The following is a 27,153-nucleotide window of genomic DNA, read 5'->3' on the forward strand; positions in this document are numbered from 1 at the left end:
TTGTAGTTCATAGTCATTTATTGATAAATTATAGGTATATATGTTATTAATTATTGATAAATTAAAAATGTAAAATACATAACATGTAGATTAATTTAAATAATTATAATAAAATATATATTTCAATAGAATTATTATAAAAATTAGTTAATGAAAAATACAACTAAAAAGTAATTAACATAGAATGATAGATGACGGGACTTGGGCTTACAAGCTTGCACTGAATGGTTTATATGTCTTAAGGTCAAGCAAGACACCAACTATGGACCCAATAAGAGCAGCAAGTGTTACCAACAGACAAAACATACTTAAACTTTGCAAAAGAATCCAACTCCCACTCCATTTTGGGATCTTCTTCTGCTTGATATGCATTTCCACTGGAAAATAAATTGACAAGGGCCAAAACCCTAATGCCCCAATTACTCCCAATATATCATTAAAGAACGGAATTAACATTGCTATAAGAGTGCTTACCACAACATACAATGATCTCCAAACTAGTCTAAATATGTTTAGGTTGTATGAAGATAAAAATGGGATTTGAACTTTGTGTTCTTTTCCAAGTATTTCCCATTTTTTAGTTGCCCGTTCTTCAATAAATGCAAAAAGGGGTTGAGAATAAACTTGGTATGCTCCCGCAAGTTGAATGAGTAGTGTTAAATTTGCAATGTCAACGAGCCAAAATGGTTTATCAAATGCTGTGAGTAAGTTTCCCGGTGTTGAGTTTCCAAATGCACCATAACCTATGCACCCACAGAGAACGTAGAATGTTGTGGTCGTTGCAATACTCAAATTTATAGCCCTCTTCATTGCTCTTACTTTCAATGGAGATTTTATAGTATCCTGTTCAGTCAGTGTATTATTATATACTAATAACAATTATATTTAGATGTATAAAAAAACTAGTTATTCATACAAAAATATATATTAAGATACAAAATATATTTTAAAAATAAGTTAAATAATATATAAATGTGTAAATATTTATTAAAATACATTTTGAGTTATATCTCGAATGCATTCGGGATATAACTGGTATATCCGAGATATGACTGGTACGTACTGGAGATATGTTTGTATTGTGATTTTTTTCACTGTATTCGAAATGTGATTCAAAATGTATTTTGTTAAATACTTATATATATATTTAAATCTTTAAATATTATATATTTTTAATTTAAATATAAAAAGTCCATGGATTAAGCTTATCTAAAATAAAAAAATAATAAAATAATAAAGTAGGACTCACATATAATGAGAGTTATAAATTAAATAGTAATTAACTCTTCACTTTGTTGTTTTACCAATTTTTTATTTTAAATGATCTAAATTTTACACCAAAAACTAATTTTTTGTGTAAATAGCATTTTTTTGCATAACTAATATATTTAGAATACAGTTGTGTTTAAATACATACATTTTTTTGGTTGGTTCCTTATATTTTTTCTTGTGTTTAAATACATTTTTTTCCAATGTATTAATGGAGTGGCATTTATTTTAAAACTAATGATTAGGAAATAGAAAAAAGAGTATACCTGAATTTCAATGAGAATATCAGAAAAGGAATATGCAAAGGCTATGTTGCCAAGAGCTTGAAATATTGCCCACACTTTTTTGGCGTGTGTTTCTGCTTCAGCTCCTGCTATGGTACCCTTGAATGCACGGTTTTCTGTTTTAAGATCCAAACAAACAAAATGTTAGGCAACAATTATCAAATCTTTTCAGATCATAAATTACTTTTTATCTTCTATTATTATCATAATCAGTGATAGATCCAAAAATTTTATAAGAGATGAGCCAAATTAAATACAAAATAAATTAAAATATAACATAAAAAAAAGTTAACAAAATATAATTTATAGTATATAGGTGAAAATTAATAATTATATTATATAAAAATTAATATTCAATTACATACTTTAAAATTTTGGTATTTTTAAATTTGTTCTGCGATATTTCATATAACTAAAATTATCAATTTATCTTCTAAAATAAAATTTAAAACATTCTCTTTTTCAACGTATATAATTATATAATTTATTAAACATTCGTCTTTTATCTTGTTTCAAACTCAAGTTTTAATAATTTTTATTGTTAAAAAAGTCTGTTCAATTGTTACTATTGTCATAGAAAGAATTAAAACAAAATTTTTTTTTTAATAGTTGTTGTTTTTCTACATTAATCTAAACCTATTTTTTCAATAATTTTACAATTATTTATATATTTATACGTATTTTTTTTCCTATTTGTTAATTGCTACTAATATATTATAGTACACATTATTATTTATACATATTAAGTTACTAACATAAAATTTTTTAGTGTCTACTATGCTAAAATATATTTAATCTATAATATATATATATATATATATATATATATATATATATATATATTATAATAATAATAAGCTAATAGTACTAATTTTTTTAAATAAATTTGGAGGTACTATAGCCACCTTAACCCCCTTAAATCCGCCGCTGATCATGTAGAGGTTCAATTTGATTTTTTAGATTGTACTTATGCTTTATTTTTAGTCCCAAAATTTTTAAATCAAAGTACTAATTTTGGTCTTTATGATCAATTTCATATTATTTTATTAATGTATCACACAAAATGACATGTAAATATATCACGGAACATGTTAATAAAACAATAATAGTTAACTTGTCAGATACTAAAATGACTTATAAAATATTACAAAGACAAAAATTAAATTGATAATTTTTGAAATTTTAGTGCCTAGAATATAAAATACCACCAAGTTAAACCTTTACTCGTTAATACATATAATGATTTGTGTTCAACAATAAAAAAATGTTAGTTGTATCAAGCAAATTCAAGTGGAAAAATAAGTTAAACATAACCTGAAACTTGAGCAATTCCAAGAGCCAGACCAATTAAGGAATAGGTGAAGGACATGACTGAAGCAAGTATTGAGAGCCATCTCATCTTATGAAAATTAGGAATTTGAGAAAATACAAGTTGGATGGCTCCAAACCAAATTATATAACGATTGCCAGAAATATGACATGTTTTTTTTCCATGAGAGGAATGTATACAATTTGTCTTTGTGATTGCCCTGCCAACCAAAGTCAATAAATTGTAATTAATGATAATTGTAATAATTAATTTTGCATTTTTTAAAAAGTAAAATTTAAATAATTACTAATTAATGACAATTAATTAATATGGAGTGTAATTTAAAAACTCTTATTGTTGTTGGCTAAATGTTACAGAAATTATTAAGTTAATTATCTAAAATCTAGTGAAATATGACCAGTTGACTTGAGTTTAGCGAGTTAATTTACTATGAAAAATTAGTTTTTTTATGAAAAAAATAAAGCTCAACCTTCCAATTTTTATCCATAAAAAATTAAAATTCATTGAAAAAAGAAGTGCCAAATTACCTTAACTTACCATTGAAATGGACTTTTTTTTTTATAATTATCATTCAAAGTCTATATATATATTGACCAAATGAAATTGATATCAAAGTTTTAAAGATTTCAAAGATAAAAGTAAGAGTTAACTGAACTCACATCATACTAATGGCGGCCGCAATCGTATATCCTATTGAAGTTCCATAAAGATTTGCATACTGTATTATCCCACAAAAAATGGAATTTTTTCCTCCTGCAAAATAATTATGGCATATCCAATATTAGGACAAATCACAAAAACAAATTAAAAAGGAGTAAATTACACCATTTTACTAAAATAAAAAATATTATCTGAATCTCTCAAAACCATCATTTTATGTAATTCGAATGAGTCAAATTCGAATTAAAAAAGTCAATAGTAATTCGAATTAGCCCAATTCAATTTAGTTGGGTTGTTAGTAATTTGAATTAAGCTAATTCAAATTATACATGCCTGCTAAACCAATTCAAATTCGTAGTGTAGTTCGAATCAGAGTGGGAAGGATTCTACGAAGGCTTATTCGAATCATACATGAATATGTTAACTACTTCGAATTATCCGCCCCGTGAATTCCATGATATCATAAATCTAATTCATGCAATTATTTTAATATACCAATAATTATACCTATATAGAAGCAATACTAAATCGAATTCAATTATTTATTTTGTAACGAGTATAACAAAAATTTTAATAACAATTATTAAATTAAACATTATTACCATAAATACTATAAAAATTTGTAATGTACTCGTTATTAACCTATCACATAATAAAATTTTTAAACTTTATAAAATGTAATTTTTTTTATAGACTCGTATTATCGAGTTAATTGAATTCGATTTAGTATTGGTTCCATATAAATATAATTGTTGGTGTATTAAAATAATTGCATGGATTAGATTTATGCTATGAAATTTATAATTTTTTTTATACTTTTGATAATACGAAACAACTAACTTCGAACATAATTAAAATTTATCTGATTCGAACTACCCTTCACTACATGCCTCCATAATTCAAATCTCTCCCATAAGTTAATTCGAATCACTCTTATTCGAACTATATTACGACTGCATGTATGTATAATTCAAATTGGCTTAATTTGAATTACTGACAACCCAACTAAATGGAATAGGTTTAATTCAAATTACTATTGATTTTCCTAATTTAAATTCGACTCATTCAAATTATATAAAATAGTGGTTAATTTGAATTACTAATGACCCAACTAAATGAAATTGGTCTGATTCGAATTATTATTGATTTCCCTAATTTAAATTTGACTCATTTGAATTATATAAAATAGTAATTTTGAGAGATCTAAGTAACTTTTTTATTTTGGCCCGAATATTATTTATGGGAATATTTAATTTTCAATGTATTATACTTGCTATCATAAGTTAGTTTTCTATTTTTCAAAACACCTTATAATAAAATATATATGACCACTAAATCATAGTATTTTATTCGTAAATAATATTACTCGATTTTATGTGAAAATTTATTTTTTTTCCAATAATTTTATAACAATCTCAAAATTAAATATAACCACAACAACAAAATATCACTATATTTATTAATCATTAAATAAAGGAAAAGTCTAGGGGATCAGCAGTTTTGTTGAATTTTGGCCAGCATGTAACCAGCAGAGGAAGGTGAGCCATTGGATGAAATCTCACACCAATCTCACACCATCAAATCATCATTGATGGCTAGTTGATGGCTAACAATCACAAAAATTGCTGGCCCCTAGCATTGCTCTTAAATAAAACTATCTAGTCACACCAAGATTCATATTAACATCATCAAATTTAGAACATGTGTTATTTCTTTGTAATTGTCCTCAGGATCGACGTTGTTTTAATTAATATAAACTAAAATAAACACCTTAAATGCATTAGATCATCTATATCTCTTCAAAATGCATTCTCAGATTGAAAAAGATCTGCTTGTAAATGTAAAAATCATGTATAACTTAATTTTGTTTGTACTTACCTAGAATGTTATCAACCGCTTCCATGTACGTGTAGCTCCTCTTGCCGGTGATGGGATCTCCACCACGATAACAATCGGCAAGAAAATGTGAAGTATACAAAGTGAGGAGACCGAAGATCATAACAACAAGACCACCACTCCAACCTAATTGTGCTATCGACCATGCTAAGGATAAAGTTCCCGATCCAATTACTGCTGTTATTATATATGAGCTAGTCATCCACATGGTTCCTGAACCAAATATAATATATATCAAATATCATAAAAAGTTATATCCATTTGAATAATTAATATGCAAGTTAAGAACAACACCATTGAAATTAAATCTATTCATATATAATTAATGACAGCTTCAATTATTCTTTTATGATTTTCTTATAAAAGAGAAAGAAGAGAAGGAAGAGATTGTAACAATAACATGCATGGATTGATTTAATTTGATTTGTATTATTATTATTATTATTATTACCTGTTTGTTTTGGGCGGCCCTCGTCGTCATAAAGTGAGACATCTTGTTGATGATGTCTAACGGTGGTTGTTGTGGCGGCGGAAGAGATTTCATCAATCATGTTTTGTGTTGTGGCGGCTGAGGAGATCTCATCAATCATGTTTTGTGGGTTATGCATGTTGGAGACTTAAAAAATATGACTATTCTACCTTACAACTAATAAGTGTAAAAGGGAATTAAACAGGAAAGATACAGTGCAGGGTTTGGTGGTAATCAAGGGGAATGAGGATTTTGTGCGATCAGTTGTTAATCCAAGAGGAAGATTAGGAATGCATGCAGTTATGATTAGAAATCGAGAAAGTATGAATGTTTTATAATGCACAATGAGGTGAAATTGAAATTAAAATTAAATTATAGATAATTAATTAATTTTAAATAGTTTTCAATTTAAAATTTGAATCAAATTAGGATTACTGTCATTTATGATGAAAATAAAGAAACGACCTTCCTTTCTCAATGCGGTATATATACAAGCATGCAATTCAACTGAACATTTTTTTTATTATATTTCTTTTGTTAGATGACTTTTTTTTATTTGATTTGATTTGATTTTTTAGTTTTAATGTATTGTGAAGCCAACAAAGGCCATCCAATTTGGCCAAAATCCAATATATTTTTAATGTTTAAAACTAAAAATTATTATATAATAAAAAAACAAATCAGAATTTAATTAAGTGTTTTAAGTCATAATAAAATATTTGAACCAACTAAACTATTATTTATTTTTGAGAAAATGTCATTTTCCTCCCCTTAGAGATATTAAAATGACACTCTCCTCCCCTCTATTTATAAAATATACATTCCCTTCCCCTGTAACCTTTAAAAAAACCCCTCTTTAATCCATTTTAAATTTTGTGTTAACTAATGTTAACTTTATTCATTTTTTTAAAAAACAAAATTATTTTTACAAAAATATCCTTTAGTAAAAAATTTTATTTTTTGTCATTAAATTTTGCTTACTAAAATACCCTTTAATAAATTATTTTTTATTGATTAAATTATATTTTTATTAAAATATTTTTAAAAAATTAATAATTAAATTATTTTTTCTAATATACCCTTCAATAATTTTTTAATTATTAAATTGTGATTTTACCAAAATTTTCGTTAATAATTATTTTTATATTTTACTATTATTTTAACATTAAATAAAAAATCTTACCACTGCTAATATGTATAACAATTAATATTGATAAATAATTTGTTTCATAAAACTATTGAAATTTATTAACAACTTTATCAAAATTTAAAAACAAGTCGAGATGAATAAATCCCAAATTTAAAAAATCAACATCTCATTCCTTCACATCCCTACAAAGTAAGTTTCTTAATCTAAATAAAGAGCATTGTGCATAATAGAATATGTTTTTATGTTGGTGTATTGTCCCTTGTACAAGCTGCAATCTCCAATACCCAACTCTTGAAACTTCTGAATACTCATTGAATCGTCAAATTTGAAGAATGCTTTCTAAGAAGTTTATCTTTCCTAATATCCTGCAACATCAAATAAATAGTGAATTTTAATTTTTTGCTTTTACAAAAGCTATTAATAAACATATATTTGTTGTAAAGTTAGATAAATCTAACCCTTTTTATTTGTTTGGCTTGTAGTTGTGACTTTGCTTTAGCTTGTGCTGAAGCATGTTGTTGAGTTTGTTTTATCATTGAAGTTTGTAATTCACTTGCTGAAATTTCCTGTAATTTGAAAAGGTAAAAAAATACATTTGTATATATAATTGCTCCCCCTGTTTTTTGATCATAGTACTCCAATCTTACTATGTCATTTGATCATAGTACTCTAATCTTACTATGCTTTCCCTGTTTTTTTCTAGTAACAGATTATCAAACTTAACTATTTTCTTAAGCATGAGAACCTTCAACTTCTTTTCTTCCTTTTCTTCTGGCCCTATATAATTGCTTAGGATGGGTTTCAACTCCAAACTTAGTAATCAATTCATTAGACATGAGTTCATAGCTCATTTTTGGATCAGCATTTAAAGATTGTTTTAACTTTTTTGCTGTCCATGTAGAATTAGCATTTCTCTTCTCAGATTTTCTAATACAAGTATGCCTTGGCTCATAACTCTTGATCATAAAAGCAATACCATCTGTAGAAGGAGAAACATGAATCCTCCAAGGACAACCTTCAGAAGCTCAAATGGCAGTCACTCTTACTTTCTCATTTTTCACTCTTATTATATCAAAATTCTCTTGAATTATGTAATCTCTTAATACACTCCTGAACTCATGTACGTCAAGAAATATCATAAACTTTTCTAGACTAATTTTTTCATTATCTTCAACATCAAATCTTTTCATTATCTCACCTTCATTCTCTGTGTTAACTTCTACTTCACTTTCTTCCTCTGAAGTATAATCATCCTCGTTCCACTCCTCATCATCCAAATAACTCTCTACGCATTGATCCTTATTAACATCATATTCTTCATCACTATCGGTAAATAATTGTTCAATAGGGGGTTCAGTTCCATCGTGCTCATTAACACTAGATATAGCTTCAATATTGGTAGACATTTTCCTAATATGAAAAAAAATTGGCGTAATTAATAATGAATAACTATAACAGAAACGACGAAGAAAATGATTTAGGGATAGCAAAAATGAAGGGTTTAGGGATATATCCAGAATTGCCAATGATATGAATTTTTTTTGTAAATTAATTGAGTTTGAGAAAAGGATGTCAAACCTTATTACTTGAATTGATAATAACGGCGATGATTACACAAAGTTATGCAGCAATGGCAGCACCTAGGTAGCGATGGCAGAGACAACCAAAGGAAATTGAAGAGATTGAAAGAGAAATAGCGCTGGAACGCGACTGTGAGGGAATTGAAATCCTAACTCAGAAATTGAGTTTAGTTAGTAAATAAATATAAAAGGATAGTATGGTAAATTAGAATATTAATTTTATTGAATAAAATATTTAATTTTTTTAAATAAAATATTCTGTTAACATTTTTAACTAAATGGATTAAACTATACATTTTACAAATAAAGGGGAGGGAAGTGTTATTTTAGTATCTCTCAGGAGAGGGAAGTGTCATTTTCCCTTTATTTTTTTATAAAAGGTTTGGAGGCAAGCATGCCCCTTGGAGGCAAGCATGCCCCTCCATTGCCTCACTTAAAGCTTGCTTATAATATAAAGTAATTTTATATATGTATTCGAGTTTTAGTGTCAAGTAATCCGACGAGTTTAGAATAATTGACTAGTCAAATATATACTAAAATAACCTATACTAATCAAATTTATTAAAAAAAGAAGTGCTAAATTACTTCAACTTACCACTTATTGCTATAATGCATTAACATTAAATTATTAAAAGGGATCTCTTTTTATAATTATCATTCAACATTCTTTGTTGATTTTCTTGGATACATTAACAATGCTTGATAAAATTGGGAAAGAATAGGGAAAGCAAAGAAATAATTTTTATTGATTTATTAATTGATTGAATTGAACATTGTGTTGTAAACTATGAGGGTAAAACTAAATATATATAGAACATTGTCCTATGAAAGATAAAAGTAAAGATAACATAAGAAGAGAAGATAACATAAAGATAAGATAAGATAAACTAATAAAGACTAAAATTAGAACTGAATTTATGTATTCTGTTGGGCTGAATTTGTGGGCCATAAGACTTCTTTATTGTTGTCATGGGCTAATATAGAAGAGTAGTTTAATACGCCCCCGCAAGTTGGTGGATGAAAGATGTCAATAATCCACAGCTTGGATAAGTTCCAATGAAATTGTTGAGGAAGACGCGTCTGACGTAGTGACACGGAAGAAGATGCGTGCGGCGGAGCTTGAGCTGCCGGCGGCAAAATATAAAAGGAGATGCTGTACTTGAGTAGCGATCTTCAAAAAATGCGCGCAGCGGAGCTTGAGCTGCTAGCGGCAAAAATATAAAAGGAGATGTTGTACTTGAGTAGCGATCTTCAAAAAATGCGCGCAGCGGAGCTTGAGCTGCCGGCGGCAAAAATACTAAAGGAGATGCTGTACTTGAGCAGCGATCTTCAAAAAATGCGCGCAGCAGAGCTTGAGCTGCCGGCGGCAAAAATATAAAAGGAGATGCTGTGCTTGAGCAGCGATCTTCAAAAAAATGTGTACGTATGACGCAATAACTTCAAATGGCGCATAGAGCGCGATAAAAAAAAAGAGGGCGCGTGGAGCGCAATAAGAGTGCAGATGAAACTGCTAAAACATATGCAGATTAAACTGCTGAAACAAAATGCAGATATGACTGCTGAAACAGAATGCAGACAAAATTGTCGGAAGAAAGGAGGTGCAGACGGAATTGCTGGTAAAGTACCGGGGTAACCAAAACTGGGGTAGGATTTTTACTTGGATGCCTTTAACAAAGATTGGTTGGATCTTGAACTGAATTGGAAGATTGATTATTCATTGTGAGAGGTGGTTGAAAAAGATATAGGGTGATTTCTCATCGAAAGATGATAGTTTATGTATCCTCTTCAAAGAGGATACCAAGACTCTGATACCATGATAAAATTGTGAAAGAATAGGGAAAGCAAAGAAATAATTTTTATTGATTTATTAATTGATTGAATTGAACATTGTGTTGTAAACTATGAGGGTAAAACTAAATATATATAGAACATTGTCCTATGAAAGATAAAAATAAAGATAAGATAAGAAGAGAAGATAACATAAAGATAAGATAAGATAAACTAATAAAGACTAAAATTAGAACTAAATTTATGTATTCTGTTGGGCTGAATTTGTGGGCCATAAGACTTCTTTATTATTGTTATGGGCTAATATAGAAGAGTAGTTTAATAATGCTAAAATTTGAAATTAGGGTCTCAATATTATTAGATAACTCACGATAAATATATTTGGATTGTACGCACGAATAAATTTAAAAGAGTTTAATTTGATGCAGTGACAATATAAAATATTTTACATTCACGCTGTTAATGTAAATTATTTTTATTAATGTAAATTATGTGATTGGATACACATGTAAAATGATTTTACACTTACAGTGCATCGAAATTAAACTTTTTAACTTTGAAACCAAAAGTGCAAGGCATGCAATGCTACATTTAGATATGGTGAATGGTTTGATGTGGAGAGATATTAAGACCCGAAAGATTGATAGTGATCTGTTCTTGCTTGTGATGTTGGTAAAGTACTAAAGAACTGAATAATGTGTATTCTTCGCTTTCTTTACAAGTATTTTATAGAAGACGGACTTCCCTAAAACGTGCACCATACATAGCAATGTAAATGAATGATTTCAATCATCGTGTATCTCATACATTACATTTCTTTGGCAACTGAACATGAATATTTTACACCAGCATTTTGTAAAAACTGCAAGTGTGTCTTCCTTTTTCCCTGGTCCACGGATGATATTTACAATTTCATAGAAGCAAATGAAATCTATTTTGACAGGATTTGCGCATAGCCGCCATAGCTGAAGGTCACCTTAACAATGTATTGGCACTGCCCTGCAACATTCAAGGAGGGGCCTATAAATGTTGTTTTGAGTTTGCTGCTTACTTACAGTAAGTGGCTGAACCCTGTATGAACTTGTTCGAACGAAAACAATGCAAGTGGTAGCCTTCTGCGAAATGACAGATGCATTGACTATCATTTTGCTTCTTATGTTGCCATTCATTGTTCTCCCTGGATGAGTTACCAATACATCAGGCATCTGCAGTGGATTAGAGTGGGAATCACTGAGTTGCTCTTTATTATAAATCCTGTCCAAGCTTTGAATCGGTATCTTGTTGACTTCAAGATTCTGATCCAGCTCAGTGTCGTCTTCTAAAGCATTTAGAATTCTCTTGGCTTCCTTGGAAAAACCAATGGCGCGCCAAGCATCAGCAACCAGTTGTATGGTGGTTGTTTCTGGGGCAACACCCCTCCCTTCCATGATAACAAGTAATTCTTCTGCTTTCCAAGGTTGTTTTGCTTCTCCATATCCCCATATTAAAGTCTCATAAGTTTTCAAGTTTGCCGGAGTTCCCATTTCATGCATTCTGTCATAGAGTTTAACAGCACGGTCCATTCTTCCTGCGGCACACCATCCACTGATGATGGTAGTAAAGATCACAACATTTGGATGGACACCATATTTTCTCATGGAAGCCAGAAGAGCCTCGGCTTTTCGTGGCTGTCCAGCACGCACATAACCTTTTGCAAGGATGCTGTATGCGTGGATATCAGGCTCTATCCCAGCCTTCACCATGTCTTCGAATATCTCCTCGCAATTTTTCATAAGACCTGCTGAGCTCCATCCATTCATGATGGTACTAAATGTCACCACATCTGGTTTTATCCCAAATTCTTCCATCAATGTTAGTGCCTGCCCAATTTTCATTTGTGAGTTACTATTTTTATCACAAATCTGATACTAAATACTTATAGACCAACATGATACAAGCACAAAATATACATGCAACATAAGATTACTATCTCAATATAAAAATCTTGCTCTCTTTTATTATAGAGGGGAATGCTTAAAGGAAAATGTTGATCTCATAAAAAGCATCAGATATGAGAACTCACCTCATCTACCCCATTTGTGTCTGTAATGTCTAAATATCCTTTGATTAGAGAGTTGAAAATGACAAGATTCGGTTGAACTCCAAGCTCCTTCATTCTGTAAAGAAACCTCAAGGCCTCTGTCATATTGCCTTCTTTACAATAACCGCTTATTATGATACCACAAGTTCGTTCATTAGGTCTCACTCTATTGTACTTCATTTTCAATATCAACCTTTCCGCCTTTTCTGTCTCACCATTCTGAGCATAAGCCCTTGCGAACGTGTTGAAGGTGACAACATCGGGCTGCAGGCCCGACGCTACCATCTTGTACATAACATTCCATGCCTCTTCAAGATTCTTCTGGGTGCACCAGGCTTGGTTGAGAATATTATATGTTCTCTCGTTAGCTTTTACATTTTCATCCTGACCCATCATCTCTAGCAATTTCATAGCTTCGGAAGGCCTTCCGGCAACTCCAAATCCTTTAATGAGAGTATTATAAGTACTAGTTGTAGGTTTACATCCATACTCCTTCATCTTTTGAAAGATTTTCATGGCTTCATCAACCTTGCCAGAATCGGAAAAGGCGTTGATCATAGCATTGAGAAGTATTGAATCAGGCTTCATTCCATTCTCTACAACTTTAGAAAGAAGCGAATTAATGGATTTGAAACGCTTCTGGCGGGTGAGGGCAGCCACAAGAGCTGTGTATGTTATAAGAGTTGGCCTATGTCCTTGTTCTGTTAAACTATTGAAGATGGACTGAGCTTCCTGTGGCTTCCCCCTTCCAATCAAAGTATTCATCAGTTTGGTTCTTGAATAAACTGTTTGACAACTGTTGTCCCGTGTGCAGATAAGGCAGCGAGATTGATCATGAATCTCTTCTCGACTAGAGCTTAACTTTCTTTGGTTATTCCTGTATTGCTGCAGTTCCTGTTTCACCATTGCCAAAAGTTGACAATAAGCTTCTATGAGCCCATCATACAATAACAAGTTTATGAGTTCCTAAGTACTAACTGTAATATACTAATATTCAGGGTAACTTTTCAAATAAAACATGGATGTTTCTAATCACATAATCATTCGAGAAAGAATAACTCATGATTTGAGATTATTGTATGGAGGAAGTTGAAAGCAACAGTGTTGAGTGTGTTGCAAGAAACAGTAAACTTGAAGAAGATTATTCAATATTGGTAAAAATGAAGAACAAGTAGCCTAACTGATTATACATGCTCTACACTTATATATACATGCATTACCTCTGCCTTGGCCAGCAAGACTACCAGCACTAAATAACTAAACAGAACCTAATAGAATTTTAACTACCCTGATTCTAATTCTGTTTGCATAATTACGTTCATATCCTTTTCTTGTTTGTTATTATACTTCACAGAAATGAAGATCAGTATTGCTGTCTAAAGGCTCGACATGATGGGAATAGTTAAGGCTAATCACAGTCACAGTCACATGTTAAAGTAAATGTAACTGAGTAAGGGCATAATGAATTTGCCATAAAGTAGAGCAGTGGAGAATATACCATGAGTGGTAAATCTTTAAGACCTTCATTGCTTATAAGGGCTCCCTTTTGGGTGCTATCCATGATTCTACCCTTGGCAGCTCCTCCTGAAAGATTGTTAACTATTAGTGATAATGATAATTTAAACCTTTCATGCTCGAATCACCCATCCAAAGTGGAATTCTGGACCCAAAAATAGAGGTAAAAAATAGACATCAACAAGATTCAAAGATAACAATACTGGTAATTTATACTGCATAGTCAATGCAAGATGGCGTTATGGTTTCGGAGGCAGAGAAGTTGAAGTAGAGGAAGGGGTACCTCTGTAGGACAGTTGAGGAGCTTGTGGGAAGAGTTGGGAGTTGGAGAGAGAAAGTATAATGTTATGAATGTAGAAAAAGTAAAAATAGAAATTGGAGTTTAGTGCCTTTGTGTGTGTGTGGCATACACACTGGAGATTCTTATCCACACATTATTATCATAATTAGATTTCCGAGGAGTGGATCACGCCACGTAAGCTTTCTATTGGCAAGATTAACCATTCACCACGTATTCCACTATTCCCCTCATTCCAACTACACTCGCTGGGAGCTCCGTTTCCAGACATTCTTTTATTAAAGATGCCATGTTGAACCATTAGGAATTAGTCTTCTAGCAGGACCAAATCCTCGTTCATTTTTCTATTGTTCATGTAACTTTTTCTTTTCTCATATCAAAATATGCTGCTCTTGGCATGATGAGAGGAGGGAGAAGATGGTGGAAGAGTAAGCCACTAATCTAGTTTGGTGTGGCCTAGATGATAATAAAAATGTGCAACACAACTTTCAAAGTTACAATACAAACAATTTTAGTAGAAAGATAATTTAATTTTTAAAAAATACACTAGGAAAGTGGTAAAAAAAATACATGTAACCGGTGACATCTGAGATGACAAATATAAATAAATAAAACTAGATATTCTTGTTAAGGAAATTCTACTTCACAAAACACAAACAAAAAGCTGTATAGATACTTCATCCTTCAGTCCTATCTAATAGCAAATGTAAAGCAAAGAAAAAAAATGGGGGAGAAAAATAAATTAGTCCCCATTTGAATTCTGCAGTTTATGGTGTTCACTGTAGAATTCTATCAAAAGTGGCCGACAGGAAACTAAATCAATTGGTTTTCTTCTCTTCTTCCTTTGCAGCAACCACCTCTGAAGATTCTACAGCCTGATCGTCATCCTCGCCTCCAAAACCAAACTCATTTACACGTTTCTTATCCACTGGATAGATCCACCGTTGGTATAAATATATGAGGAAGATGAGATCTGAAATCAAGGAAAGGGTAAAAGATATCAAGTTAATGGAAATATATTTAGAAAATGACAAGGGCGACATAATTAACATTTGCATGGACCCTAAATAATGAACTAGGATGAACATCAGGCATTGGGCACCATACTAGTAGATTGAAAGACAAAAGGCCACCTATTCTGTCACAGAAAAAGGTTAACCGTTCCCACAGTCATGAAAGGTTAAACAAAGCTGCAATATAGCACAACAAAACAAGTGCTGCCAGACCTATTCTATAAATTTGGTACCACCTCCGAATCTCTAGAAAGGCAAATAGTCGAAGATTGGCATGTCATTTGTAGGAGGAAAGGAAAAGGAAAAGAGCAAGGTGTTCTATATTACATGCATATACTCCTAAAGGATATTATGCATGGTATATGTGGCAGTTGCAGAATAGCATGTGGTCATGATCCCAATCTTACCATCGCGGAAGACAGAGAGACGATGTAGTGTTGGCATTTTGATGACAAAGGCAAAAAGATCATCAATGATGGTATTGAGGAACTTGTAAGTCATTTGTCTCCAAGGTAGATGAGCAACAGATTTAAGCTTGTAGTTGATGAACAACTGAGGGCACATCATAATAAAACCTGCGCCAGTTTCCAGTAGAGATTAGAGATCAAACTAAGGCAAGTTATATATATAACTGGTAGTATCTCCTCCAGAATACAATTATAGTTGAATGAACTAGAAGAGTGCTTACCAAACATGTAGACACAGCTTGTGAGTGAAGACAAAATCCAAGAATACCAACTCTTGTGACGCTCATACATCAATGAGTAAATGGAGAAGCCAGCAACAAGGAGAAATAGAACATAGGATAAATACTTCATTGCAATATCATCATACTCCTTTGTCTTGTTCCTTACATATGACTCTCGATCTCGGAGCCTCAACATAGGTATCTTTCCTGTCCTATCAATCTGGAAACAAAGAATAGAATAAATTGCAGATTGCAGAAATCAAACAGCGTTGAAGAACATAAGAGTATTCTCATTCAAACAAAAAGGTCGATAAAACAGTGCCAGTAAGTACTGGTATACATGAAAATACACAGAAGTTAGCTAGAAGTCATTTCTCAGGAATGGCAGTTTTACACGACAATCACAATTATCAAATATGGTGATATACTAAATGAAAAAAAAAATCACAGACAATACCTCTATACGCATGGCTTTTCCAATTTTCCAGAACTCAATAACAACACCAATTCCAGAGCTTGCAAGAATCATCCAGGAGGTGTCATTGTCAAGCAGATAAAGGAAGATAATAAGCTGACAAATAAAGCTCACAACAACTGTCTTTGCAGACAGTCCCTCCATGGATTTATTTTTGTTCCAAAATTGGATATCTGGGAAAAAAGAGAACGGTCAGATGAAAGGCTATGACTCTAACCAAAGTCATCAGAATCTCCTTGATGGAGCAACTTTCCTGAATATTGTGATACAAAATGACTTACCATTCTTGAAAGCCAAGAAGTCAAAAACAGAATGAAGTAAAGATACGATCATCGTAACTCCCAGGAGGTAAGGATTTCCTTCCAAGAATACCCTCTGACGTAAGTAAAAACAACTAGTCAAGAAATAGGAAAAACACAGGACTTGCAAATTATTCTCAACATTCAACAAGAAGATTCCAACATATCGATTAACTCTACTAGATATGCCCACATCATGAATTAAATCACACAAAATTTTGCCAAAAATTTCTAGATAACAGACCTTTAATTCATCAGCTTCGCCTTCAAGCATGCTTCCATAATTACGATGAATCTGAAATGACTGGTCGATCTGCATGAATAATTGCCACTTTGTCATACTAATGGGACCAACCTCCAGATTAAGTGGTAACTCAGTTACTGTCTCATTCAAAGCTATCAACTTATCCCTGAGTAACCAGAACTCATTGAAAAAGACAGTTGGATAGTAGTTCCCAGTGAAAGGATCGATATTCATGTCTGGGCATTGTAGTTAAAGAAACTCATACATATGATCAGCTAACTTGCATTTCATAGTTGCTGGAACAGAACATGAAAGGAGAGCATAAAGTTGTTGGTGCAAACGTATGAATGGGTTAAGATGGAATTTATATTTTAAAATTAAAAGTGAATAGAATACAACCACAGTGACAATAAGCTGTACAAGATCCTCCATCTAGAAGTTCTCCATTATTTTACATTAATGTTGCATATAATATAACCATACTCTATACAGAAGATATAGTATACAAAAACTAAAGCCAAAACAAACTACAATGGGAAGGTAGCGAAAAAGAAATTAACAGAAAACAAGGATACATGGAGCAATGTTTGGTGGTATGCCTGTTTTTGGATACCTGCAAACAGGAAGAGTACAACATTATAAGCAGCGTTAGAAAGAATATCCATCAACAACTGGCTCAGACACTAAAAAGTAAAGGATGATCAGTCATGAGAATGGAATAGAGAGCCATGAAAAGGGTGAATTTCAGTAATTGTCATCCCAAAGTACCCATTGAACTGTTTTATTTAGGATGGAATCATAGTTAAGCAGCTTAATCATCTACAAATTTGAAATGTTCCAATCAGAAAACCTAATTCACCACTAAAAGAAAGGTGACACAAAAATTGGATGTTCATTCTTATATTTCCCTCATGCAAAGCTAAGGACCAAAAATAATTGACATACTGTGTGAAGTCAGCAACCAAGTTTATAGTTATATTTGGTTTCCAATATGAAACCCACTCGACAGGGCCTTCATCCTTAGAATCATCTTCAGTATCATCAACCACCTACAATAACCAAAATTGCTATGTATTGAGATCATCGCATAAAATCAGCAAGTGCCATCATGTTAAGCAACACTGAATAATTGAAAAACGAGTTAAGAGCACACCTTGGACGTCGCTTGGCCCTCAATAGAATCCGGTGAATTCCCCAATAGACTTTTCTTTTTATCTGCTTTCGACTTGGGCAAGTATATCACAATAGCTGAAGCCAATAAAAAATATTGCTGTCTTGTAAAACCTTAAATTTAAACTAAAAAAGTAACAGAAGTATCAACAAGAAGGGAAAATAAATAAGAAATCATACGATGTGTTCTTCCAAATGCTGCTTGAGGTTGGTATTCTGGATCACTTGGGTCAGGCGAGTATCCAGAATGTGCAAAGAAAACATGAGCATACAGACTCCCATTGTTCTTCAAAGCCTGAAATAAAGAACAAGTCACAACAAAGTCCAATATACTTGGGGAAAACAAAATACTTTTAAACTTTCTTCAGTAATCAGTGAAAGCAAATCATGCACCACAAGAAGTAGCAAGTCAGGAAGTCATACCTCAGATGCGTGATACTTCAAAGTAAGAGTCCTGGTACTCTCAGGTCCCCAAACAGCATATGGAATATTGGTTTCATGCCAAACAAGAGCACTTTCACGACCAAAGTCGTTGAACTTCTCACGCTCAGAGATATATAACCACATGTCCTAAACAAAATCACCATAAAAAAAGAACATTAACAAGTACCAAGACAAGAAGCAATATGGCATAGGATTATAGCAAACACTTTGAATTTACTCCAAGTCTCCAACAGCAGAACACAGACAGATAAGATAATAATACCCACAAACTCTAAATTAATTTCCTCCATATCTTTCACCATGAGTTAACCTTTGTAGAATAATAAGCTTTCATAGGCTATGATTGTAATCATTGCATGTAGAAAATGGTGGTTAACGGCAAGAAAAGAGCAGCTATTGTATTCCACTTCACCCCTCAACTTCCCTTTCTGTTCCGTTAGGATCCACTCACTTTCATCATCCATAAAACTCTCAATTTAGCCTTCAGTTTTACCTAGCATCCCTTATTGAGCAATTGTCCTATTTTACATAAAACCCTAATTTTTCCCGTACAATTTCTTTTCACATTCAATTATGATTTTTTGCAAGTCTAAATCAGATATTCAGAGTTAGTTGACCATACTCGGACTGATATGATTCAAACCAAATCGGCCAACTACGAAAAAGTAAAGCTCTCTTATTCACAGGTTTTCTCCGTTCAAATAAACTGACCCAACGAGCATACTCGATAGTAAAAAAATCATCCAACCTAAACTGCACAACGAAACCGTGCAGAAGGAAATTTCAGTTAATAAAAAAACCGAACCTAGAAGTTACAAAATTCATAACTCAGTCTAAGTAACTAAGCACAAAGGGCGCAACCTAAAGAAGGGCACTGAAATTTCCGAAATCCACATAAATCGATTAATCAACGAGCATAACAGCATGGAAGTTAGTGAGAGACAGTGAAAGAGAGAGATCACGAAGAACTGAGAGAGTGAGTGTAAGAACGAACCAGTGGTTGGCCTTTCTGGAAGAGATTGTTGATGAGAGCAGAAGGTTCGGTAGGTTTTTTAGGAGAGAACAGTTTGGAGGCGAAGTACCAGAAAACCGCCATGCGGATAATTCCGGTGAGGCCAAAGCCTCCTTGTTGTTGCTGTTGTCTCCCTTGCGGTGCCTGGCCGCCTTGAGCTGCGGCCGTCGGCGGCGCCATATTCGGCGGAGAGAGGGATAAGGCAGGCGGTGGCGGCGGTAGAATCGAGGATCTAAAAGGAATGAGAAGGATACGACGGAGAGTTAGCTTTTTCGAGTGCGTAACTAAGTGCGGATATTTATAAAGCAAAAGGTTTCTTCCAACTTGCCCTCACTTCACTTGCGCATATATATAAGGTTTGTTTGGCTCATCTTATAAAAAAATATCTTTTTTCTAGTCATTTAAAAAAAATTATAAAAAATAAAATAAAAATAATTTTATATTTAAATATTGAGTAGTGCTAGGGAGCCAATGGCCTAAATGTACAATGTGTACAATGGGCTAAATCTTTGGTTTATGAATAAAATGAACATCACCTATACTATCCAGAATAACCATCCAGATACTAGGGATAATAAACATCTCACGTTATAAAAAGCTAATTTTGGATTCACCAAGGTTCGAACTCTTGACCTTCTGGATCTGAAACTCTAATACCATTTCCTGAAACCACTCATCCCAAAAGCGTAACCTAACAAGACAACGTAACACTAATGTTCATATCTCTAATACTTTCTAAACCTTCATTGTACACATTGTACGCTTAGGCCATTGGCTCCCTAGACTTTTTCTTAAATATTTTATATAATTTTTTTATTTATTAATTATATATAGATATAATTATATAAAAAATTATTTTTTACTTAAAAAATATCTTTAAAAAAAATTTTAAATATAAATTATAATTTTTTAAAAAAATATTTTTTATTTTTTATTATTTTTATTTTTAATTATTAAAAATTTATTAAACATGTTAAAAATTAAAAAAATACTTTTTTATTAAAAAAGATTATTTTTTATTAAACACATTAATTTAATTTAATTTTGATTTTTAGTTAAAATAAAACAATTTTACACGTTAATTTAATTGCATAATTATATATCAGTAAAAATAATTATTTTTTATATTAATTTTATAAATAATTTTTAATAAAATTATTAAAAATTATTCTACAAGAAATTCAATATTAAAATTATTTGATATTTTTGTATTTAATATAATAAAAAAATATTCTATTAAAAAAATATGTTTATATTAAAAATAATATTTTAATTTAGATTTCAAAATATCATTATTCGTCTTACTTATTTTTAATGAAAAAAATGAATATATTAATGTCATCGTGCATATACACAAATCTAAGTTAATAATAAAAATTGACATCCGAAAAAAGTAAAATAGATTAACATTAAAATTGATTTATGTATTAATTTTTTTAGACTAAAATATCCGTTTTTAAAATTTTTTAGAACTAATTTAATGATTATTATATAAAAAATCTGTCGGAATAAAATTTTAAAAATTAATCTAAAAATTATTTTTTTTAAAAAAATTAAAATGTCCACTTTAAAATCATTAGCGTTAATTTGGATAATTACTCAAAATTTAGACATATTTAATTGTATGAAAAAAAGTTAGTAATAATATGATGGCATGACTTGGTTGACTGAAATGCAAAGACGGACGGAAAATCAAAACGGGGGAGGTTGAGGAACAAGAGGAACAAGGAAAACAGCGAGTGTATTCGATAAATCGCATCGCAGAGAAGAAAGAAAGAAAGAAGGAAAATGAACTTGGAATCGGTGAAGAAGTACTTGGAGAAACCAGGAGGTGACACGTCATCGCTTGTTGATGAACTCCCTCCAAGATTCTTGGAACCCTTAGTCATCAATGCACTTCGCATCGATCTCGTTGAACCGGGCCGAGTCCTCTGCTCCATGAAAATCCCTCCTCGTTTACTCGTTCGTTCCTTCGCTCTTATCTCTCAATCCTCAACAATTTCGATTCTATTCTGTTTACTCTCTCAATTTCGCTAATCGCTCTCTTGTTTCTTAGAATTCCGGCAACTCGTTGCACGGCGGCGCCACCGCCACCATGGTGGATGTGGTGGGTTCAGCTGCGATTCCCACCCTAGGGCATATGTCTGGCAGGACTGGGGTTTCTGTGGAGATCAATGTTACATACTTAGATGCTGCATATGCTCATGTTTGTATCTATCTATCTATCATCATTCATTTCTATTTATCTTTACCTTTTCTTTTCTTTTGTGTTCTTTTAGGGGGAAACAAAATGAAATTGGCCGCTATCAATTGTGAAAATATGTGGAATCTTTTGACAAATTCAAGTTGCTTGATTTGCTCTTTGTATAAATTGTTTTGCGGCTGTGACGTATTTGGTAATGGTTTGCTTTGTTCGGTTTGATCATTGATGCCTCAAGAAGCTGTTGGAATGGTCCCTTTGGCTTTCATGAATTGATCAACCGTATTGTTGGTTCAAGTGATATTGAGTCCTATGAAACAAAGGAGTATATATATATATATATATATATATATATATATATATATATATATATATATAGGGAGAGCTTTATTCCCAATATGATATTGGCCTAGCTCAAACTAGAGTACCTATTATTTTTAAAAGAAAAAGGTTTGAATTTATTGTTATTCATCTGAGTGCGGATAGATTGCAGTATGATATGATATCTTTCGCTCTTTGTCCGTCTTGCTACCGTGAATTTGGTCACTGCTACAAGCTCTATTCAGTCTGATATCTGGTCAAGAAACAAAAATTGGGAGACCCTCAAAGATAAAACCTATGATTTTATTTATTGACACCCTCTTTAAACTATTGCAATTGCTTATGATTTTGTGAACTATGCTCCTTTCTAATTTTGGCATGAATTGATTTAATGTTCAGTATGGATGAGACTTTATTTTTCGATGAGTGGAATGCGGGGATCCGCTTCTTGGTTTATGATATTGGATGTTGTTGATTTGATGATTTTTCTTTTTTATTTGTGGCCTTCTGTTATGTTAGGAGGAAATTGAGATTGAGGCCAAGACCCTACGTGTAGGAAAGGCAGTAGCTGTTGTTAGTGTCGAGTTCAGGAAGAAAAAGACTGGCAAAATTTTTGCGCAGGGGCGTCATACCAAATATCTTCCGCTTGCCAGCAAGATGTGAAGGCAGCAACTATGCTAATGAAATAAGCAGTTCCATGTTGGCTAATATTCGCAACTGGCAAATATACGCATTCGTCACTCCTGATTTAGTTTCTTGCAAATGCTATGGTTGCTACATGTGAGATGTTATCCTGAATGATTTATAAGTTCATATTGATGTGCAGACACAGCTCATCATTGTCACATGAAGTGGCCATAACCAGCTCCTCTTTGTGATTTCATAATTTATACATATTGATTTATAGGAAAGATTTATTTTTGGGTATGTATGAATTCAGGAGCCAGAACTTATGCTAAAAAGATTTATTGGAATCTTGTATCTTATAAAAGCTAAGTGTATATTTTGTTTATCTATTTAGCTGACTCTATTTAGTTTTAAATAAGGTTCATTTGTTGCAGCTGCTTGTGCCTTTACATTTACATTTTAGCCTTCTAAATACCACTTATTTTAGGTCAGTGCCTACTGATGCAACTACAATATCAAACATTACAGTCCTAAATTTTCGATTAGTTACCCAGCAATACTTGACAGATTCATTGGTCCATAGAGGAACACACTGAGGTTGATGACTAATTTCTGCAGATATTCTTCAACAATATAGACAGGAATTGCTCAATGCAAATATTTGGCTTCTCTAAAATAAGGAGATTTGTACAACAAAAAAAGTGAAGGATTAATCAAATCCTTGGATCAATGATAACTTTCATTGTATGTGCGTTCCACGGAATAGTTCTAAAGTGATTAACCTTCCACTTTCTCACTTTCGAAATTCCAAAACTCTTAATTCAAATAGTTAGTCATGTCTTGTGGAAAATATGATAGCTGATTTAATTTAGTCTTCCAATTTATCATTGTTTTTACTTTATATTATTTGTAATTATATCCTTTTAATAGAATTAGCATGTGTTTAGCCTTGTGTACATCTAAAGAAAAACACCTTTATAATAATGGGTTTATTCTCATAAATACAAAATTTGGTTCATGTCACCAAAGTTTTTCATTGTTCAGAATTTTCACCAAACAATTACTAAAGGTAATCATCAGCAGATTGATCAGATCCATCCCTTGGGATTCCCAGAGCATCTTTGAAATTGAGTGTTCTTCTCATAGTTCGCCTTCCGATCGCCCCGCCTGCATTGCCCTTTCTCATCATGGCAGCAAATTCACCATAATCTATTTGTCCATCCTGCATCACAAGTCTTCTATTAATCCCTAGTAATGAATCTGATCTCAATTTATAATTGCAGGATAAAACAATGCTTACATTGTCTTGATCAATTTCCTTGACCATTTCATCAATATGGACATCATCCAAACCAAACTCCTTACAAGCTTGTTGAATCTCATCAATGGTTATGTAGCCACTTCCATCTTTGTCAAAATAAGAGAATGCTGACGACAGGTTCTCCTCTCTCTCAAGCTTATTCAAGTGAACAGTAGCAGCAATGAATTCACCATAATCAATTGTACCACTGTTATCAATATCAGCCTGTTTCATACAACATCATAAGATTATGTCTAATCCTTAACTTGGAAAATTGGATTCACTAAACAAATGTTAACATTGATCTTACTGCATCCATAAGATCCTTGATTTCGGATTCCATAAGTTCAGATCCTACTTTCTTTAAACCAACTTTTAGCTCTTCAAATGTTATGGTTCCGCTGTTGTCTGCATCAAGCATCTTAAACAACTCTTTCAGACCACCAATTTCTTCCTCAGAGAGCCTCTCAGCAATAACCTGGAACGAGTAAGCAAAACTTTTGAAATTGTAGAATTAGGATCAGTTTCAAGCTCCTGGTGAAAACAATGAGGTTCTGATAGAGTTCCAAATGTAAGATTTAAGCTGAAAAAGTGAAAAGCTCTCAAAACTTTTGGTGTCTTACAAATTATAGATTATAGATATAATAATTGTTGCTTGAAATTCAGGCCAAGGCTTTGAAGAAAGTGATCTTAGTTACATTCATTAATTTCTTTCAATTCAATGGAAAGTTTATCTTAGCAAATATAATTAATTACTTTCTCATTCTAACAGGAACAGATTACTGCATTCTTAGCCTTAACAAGATGTTATAAGAAAGCCTTACGCGCAGCGCCATCTTCTTAAGCTTATTCATTGCAGAGAACTGCTTCAGGCGCGATAAGACAGCAGAATCAAGAGGTTTATCCGGCGCAATATTGTCATCAACGATCCACGGGTGACCTGACACAGAAAAGGATGAGCTATGAGCTGTTTCGTGCAAATCAAGTTACGTGCTCTTCAAGATTTAATGATAGACTTACAAAGTACTTGGTGAGCTGTGAGCCTTGTTTTTGGATTTCTGTCTAGCATTTTCCGGATTAGATCCTTGGCGCTGCCGGAAATGCTAGGCCATGGCTCAGAGTGGAAATCAAGTTTTCCCATTAAAATCTGCCTGAAGATCCCTTGCTCCGTTTCTGTTGATAAAATAATTTGCATTAGTACTTTTTAACTTTTGGTACTTTCATAATTCAATATATCTAGATACAGTTTCGAAATTAATACAGATATTTTGGAACAGAGGGAGTAGTACCTGCCCAGAATGGTGGCACTCCACTTAGTAAGATGTACAAGATAACGCCGGCACTCCACACGTCTAACTCTGGTCCATAATGTTTGCGCAGGACTTCCGGCGCAACATAGTAAGGGCTTCCAACAACATCAGTAAAAGATTCACCTGAAAAGCACAGACAATCAAATATCATTTTTAAACAGTAAACTATGCCTTAAAGAGATTGAGAAATTTAACTATTTAATTGTCTTCAAGGCAAGGATCTTAAGTTCAAAAGCACTTGAAGATACATACATAGCCATTTTCCAGAGTTCAAATATTCAGATATATATATCTCTTTCTCAAATTGATCAGATTCCAAATCAAATGATGAAACACCATTACAAACTACAATCAATTGAAGATCCATAATTTCAATATTTTCACCATATGGCCATGATATTTAACCAATACATCAAATCACAAAAGCATTGTCTGCATTTTCTAGTTCTTAAAAATGTCAAAAACAATCGAATAAACGGGTCACCCTAATCGAGCAACAAAACATTCTTAAACATTTGCTTAAATACTATGCTTTCCTCATTAAGTAGTATCAAGGAGGGATCTATAAGTAACTGAACCAGAAGCTAGAAGCAAAGGAAACAAACCTGGTTTGTAGAACACAGACAAACCAAAATCAGTGGCTTTAAGCTTAGCATCTTCTTCAACACTATCAAACAAGAAATTCTCAGGCTTGAGGTCTCTATGCATGACCCCAAGAGAGTGACAAGACTCAACAACCTCAACAATGGTCTTAATAACCTTTGCAGCCTCTCTCTCACTGTATTGACCCTTCTTCACAATCCTATCAAACAACTCACCACCCTCACAAACCTCCATAACCAAATGAACATTTGAGATGTCCTCATAGGTTCCATGGATCCTCACCACATTAGGGTGCTCGGATAAATGGTGCATTATCTGAACCTCCCTCCAAACATCATCATAATCCTCTTTGCAGAAAAGCTTCTTCTTTGGGATTGATTTACAGGCATATTTGCATCCTGTTGCTTTGTGTGTGCAAAGGTATGTGGTTCCAAATTGACCTTGACCCAATTTTCTTCCTAGAGTGTAGACTTCATTCAGATTTTTTGTTCTGTAAGGCAAAACCCATGTTGGTTTTGGTGTTAAGGTTGTGTTTTTGGTAGTAGTGTTGGATTTGGCCATTGTTAAATCTTGTTTTATGTGATGTGTTTGATGCTGTTGTTGCAATTTGATGATGGCTACAACACAAAGATGATGATGATGATGATGGAAAATAAGATCAAAGATCAAAGAAAGAAACAAGAATGTGTGAACAAAAGACCCTTTTAAGTAGGGAAGACTATAAACCTATGACTGTGTCAATTGTCAAAGATGAGATATGAGTCCACTCTTTTTTGTGTAGCAATAAAGTGCTTTCAACTCTCAACTTTCAAGTTTCAACTTCACATACAAGCAAAGATATTTGTTGTTTGAAGCTTTAAAAAATATATATATATGGGTGTGTTTATTTTATTAATACCAAAATTTGATGCTCAAAAAGGCAAAAAGCATTTCCATGAAACAAAAAAACAATGAATAAAGAAATCTTTTTCATTCTTGTGATTGAATAATGTGTATCCCTTTTTTATTTTACCACTTTTGCTATGGACTTTTGTGCTGTATTGGAAATGGAGATGGGAATTGGGGAGGTTATAAGTGGAATATCTTGGAAACCATAATAAATACAATAATGCTGTTACTTTTTCATCC

General features: G+C 32.4%; 5 protein-coding genes across 7 annotated transcripts; 1 reads left to right on the top strand and 4 right to left on the bottom strand.

Annotated features, from left to right (window-relative positions):
• Positions 1–118: 118 nt before the first annotated feature.
• Positions 119–6,179, bottom strand: LOC112708484 (amino acid permease 4-like). Its single transcript, XM_025760628.3, has 6 exons — positions 5,891–6,179; positions 5,422–5,652; positions 3,543–3,636; positions 2,868–3,082; positions 1,536–1,669; positions 119–843 (listed from the first exon to the last, which is right to left on the bottom strand). The coding sequence occupies exons 1-6, from the start codon at positions 6,045–6,047 to the stop codon at positions 208–210; spliced, it is 1,467 nt and encodes a 488-aa protein (XP_025616413.3). The 5' UTR covers positions 6,048–6,179; the 3' UTR covers positions 119–207.
• A 5,011-nt stretch (positions 6,180–11,190) lies between these two features.
• Positions 11,191–14,685, bottom strand: LOC112708017 (uncharacterized). Of its 3 annotated transcripts, none has more exons than XM_025760105.2 (4): positions 14,305–14,685; positions 14,005–14,090; positions 12,489–13,400; positions 11,191–12,285 (listed from the first exon to the last, which is right to left on the bottom strand). In XM_025760105.2, exons 2-4 carry the CDS (start codon positions 14,065–14,067, stop codon positions 11,404–11,406), a joined length of 1,857 nt encoding a protein of 618 aa, XP_025615890.1. In that variant the 5' UTR covers positions 14,068–14,090; positions 14,305–14,685; the 3' UTR covers positions 11,191–11,403. The 3 variants fall into 3 exon arrangements, with proteins under 3 accessions (XP_025615890.1, XP_025615891.1, XP_072057674.1); XM_025760106.2 differs by having other exon boundaries at positions 14,225–14,429; XM_072201573.1 differs by having other exon boundaries at positions 14,238–14,388.
• A 143-nt stretch (positions 14,686–14,828) lies between these two features.
• Positions 14,829–20,038, bottom strand: LOC112708018 (uncharacterized). Its single transcript, XM_025760107.2, has 12 exons — positions 19,647–20,038; positions 18,632–18,778; positions 18,389–18,503; positions 18,192–18,286; positions 17,984–18,087; positions 17,614–17,651; positions 17,039–17,274; positions 16,777–16,870; positions 16,478–16,668; positions 16,021–16,240; positions 15,740–15,907; positions 14,829–15,292 (listed from the first exon to the last, which is right to left on the bottom strand). Exons 1-12 carry the CDS (start codon positions 19,842–19,844, stop codon positions 15,138–15,140), a joined length of 1,761 nt encoding a protein of 586 aa, XP_025615892.1. The 5' UTR covers positions 19,845–20,038; the 3' UTR covers positions 14,829–15,137.
• A 1,223-nt stretch (positions 20,039–21,261) lies between these two features.
• LOC112708020 (uncharacterized) lies at positions 21,262–23,245 on the top strand. Its single transcript, XM_025760110.3, has 3 exons — positions 21,262–21,626; positions 21,721–21,870; positions 22,705–23,245. Exons 1-3 carry the CDS (start codon positions 21,453–21,455, stop codon positions 22,846–22,848), a joined length of 468 nt encoding a protein of 155 aa, XP_025615895.1. The 5' UTR covers positions 21,262–21,452; the 3' UTR covers positions 22,849–23,245.
• A 527-nt stretch (positions 23,246–23,772) lies between these two features.
• LOC112708019 (calcium-dependent protein kinase SK5) lies at positions 23,773–26,870 on the bottom strand. The gene is made up of 7 exons (XM_025760109.3): positions 26,028–26,870; positions 25,402–25,545; positions 25,133–25,285; positions 24,937–25,052; positions 24,423–24,590; positions 24,113–24,337; positions 23,773–24,034 (listed from the first exon to the last, which is right to left on the bottom strand). Exons 1-7 carry the CDS (start codon positions 26,584–26,586, stop codon positions 23,876–23,878), a joined length of 1,524 nt encoding a protein of 507 aa, XP_025615894.1. The 5' UTR covers positions 26,587–26,870; the 3' UTR covers positions 23,773–23,875.
• Between the last annotated feature and the right edge of the window lie 283 nt (positions 26,871–27,153).

The sequence above is a fragment of the Arachis hypogaea genome, chromosome 8 (assembly GCF_003086295.3).
Source record: "Arachis hypogaea cultivar Tifrunner chromosome 8, arahy.Tifrunner.gnm2.J5K5, whole genome shotgun sequence".
Classification (NCBI taxonomy): Eukaryota; Viridiplantae; Streptophyta; class Magnoliopsida; order Fabales; family Fabaceae; genus Arachis; species Arachis hypogaea.

Excerpts from the sequence above, each read along its gene's own strand:
- LOC112708484 (XM_025760628.3), bottom strand. The coding sequence starts at position 6,047 with ATGCATAACCCACAAAACATGATTGATGAGATCTCCTCAGCCGCCACA. Across the intron at positions 3,637-5,421 it reads AGCGGTTGATAACATTCTAG|GAGGAAAAAATTCCATTTTT; the intron begins GTAAGTACAAAC and ends ATTATTTTGCAG. Across the intron at positions 1,670-2,867 it reads TGGAATTGCTCAAGTTTCAG|AAAACCGTGCATTCAAGGGT; the intron begins GTTATGTTTAAC and ends ATCTTAAAACAG.
- LOC112708017 (XM_025760105.2), bottom strand. The coding sequence starts at position 14,067 with ATGGATAGCACCCAAAAGGGAGCCCTTATAAGCAATGAAGGTCTTAAA. Across the intron at positions 13,401-14,004 it reads TTAAAGATTTACCACTCATG|GAACTGCAGCAATACAGGAA; the intron begins GTATATTCTCCA and ends ATGGTGAAACAG. Across the intron at positions 12,286-12,488 it reads ACACAAATGGGGTAGATGAG|GCACTAACATTGATGGAAGA; the intron begins GTGAGTTCTCAT and ends AAAATTGGGCAG.
- LOC112708018 (XM_025760107.2), bottom strand. The coding sequence starts at position 19,844 with ATGGCGCCGCCGACGGCCGCAGCTCAAGGCGGCCAGGCACCGCAAGGG. Across the intron at positions 18,504-18,631 it reads TGAAGTATCACGCATCTGAG|GCTTTGAAGAACAATGGGAG; the intron begins GTATGACTTCCT and ends TCTTTATTTCAG. Across the intron at positions 16,669-16,776 it reads CTTCTTGGCTTTCAAGAATG|ATATCCAATTTTGGAACAAA; the intron begins GTAAGTCATTTT and ends CTTTTTTCCCAG.
- LOC112708020 (XM_025760110.3), top strand. The coding sequence starts at position 21,453 with ATGAACTTGGAATCGGTGAAGAAGTACTTGGAGAAACCAGGAGGTGAC. Across the intron at positions 21,627-21,720 it reads AAATCCCTCCTCGTTTACTC|AATTCCGGCAACTCGTTGCA; the intron begins GTTCGTTCCTTC and ends CTTGTTTCTTAG. Across the intron at positions 21,871-22,704 it reads TAGATGCTGCATATGCTCAT|GAGGAAATTGAGATTGAGGC; the intron begins GTTTGTATCTAT and ends CTGTTATGTTAG.
- LOC112708019 (XM_025760109.3), bottom strand. The coding sequence starts at position 26,586 with ATGGCCAAATCCAACACTACTACCAAAAACACAACCTTAACACCAAAA. Across the intron at positions 25,286-25,401 it reads AGTGCCACCATTCTGGGCAG|AAACGGAGCAAGGGATCTTC; the intron begins GTACTACTCCCT and ends TTTTATCAACAG. Across the intron at positions 25,053-25,132 it reads CACAGCTCACCAAGTACTTT|GTCACCCGTGGATCGTTGAT; the intron begins GTAAGTCTATCA and ends TTTCTGTGTCAG.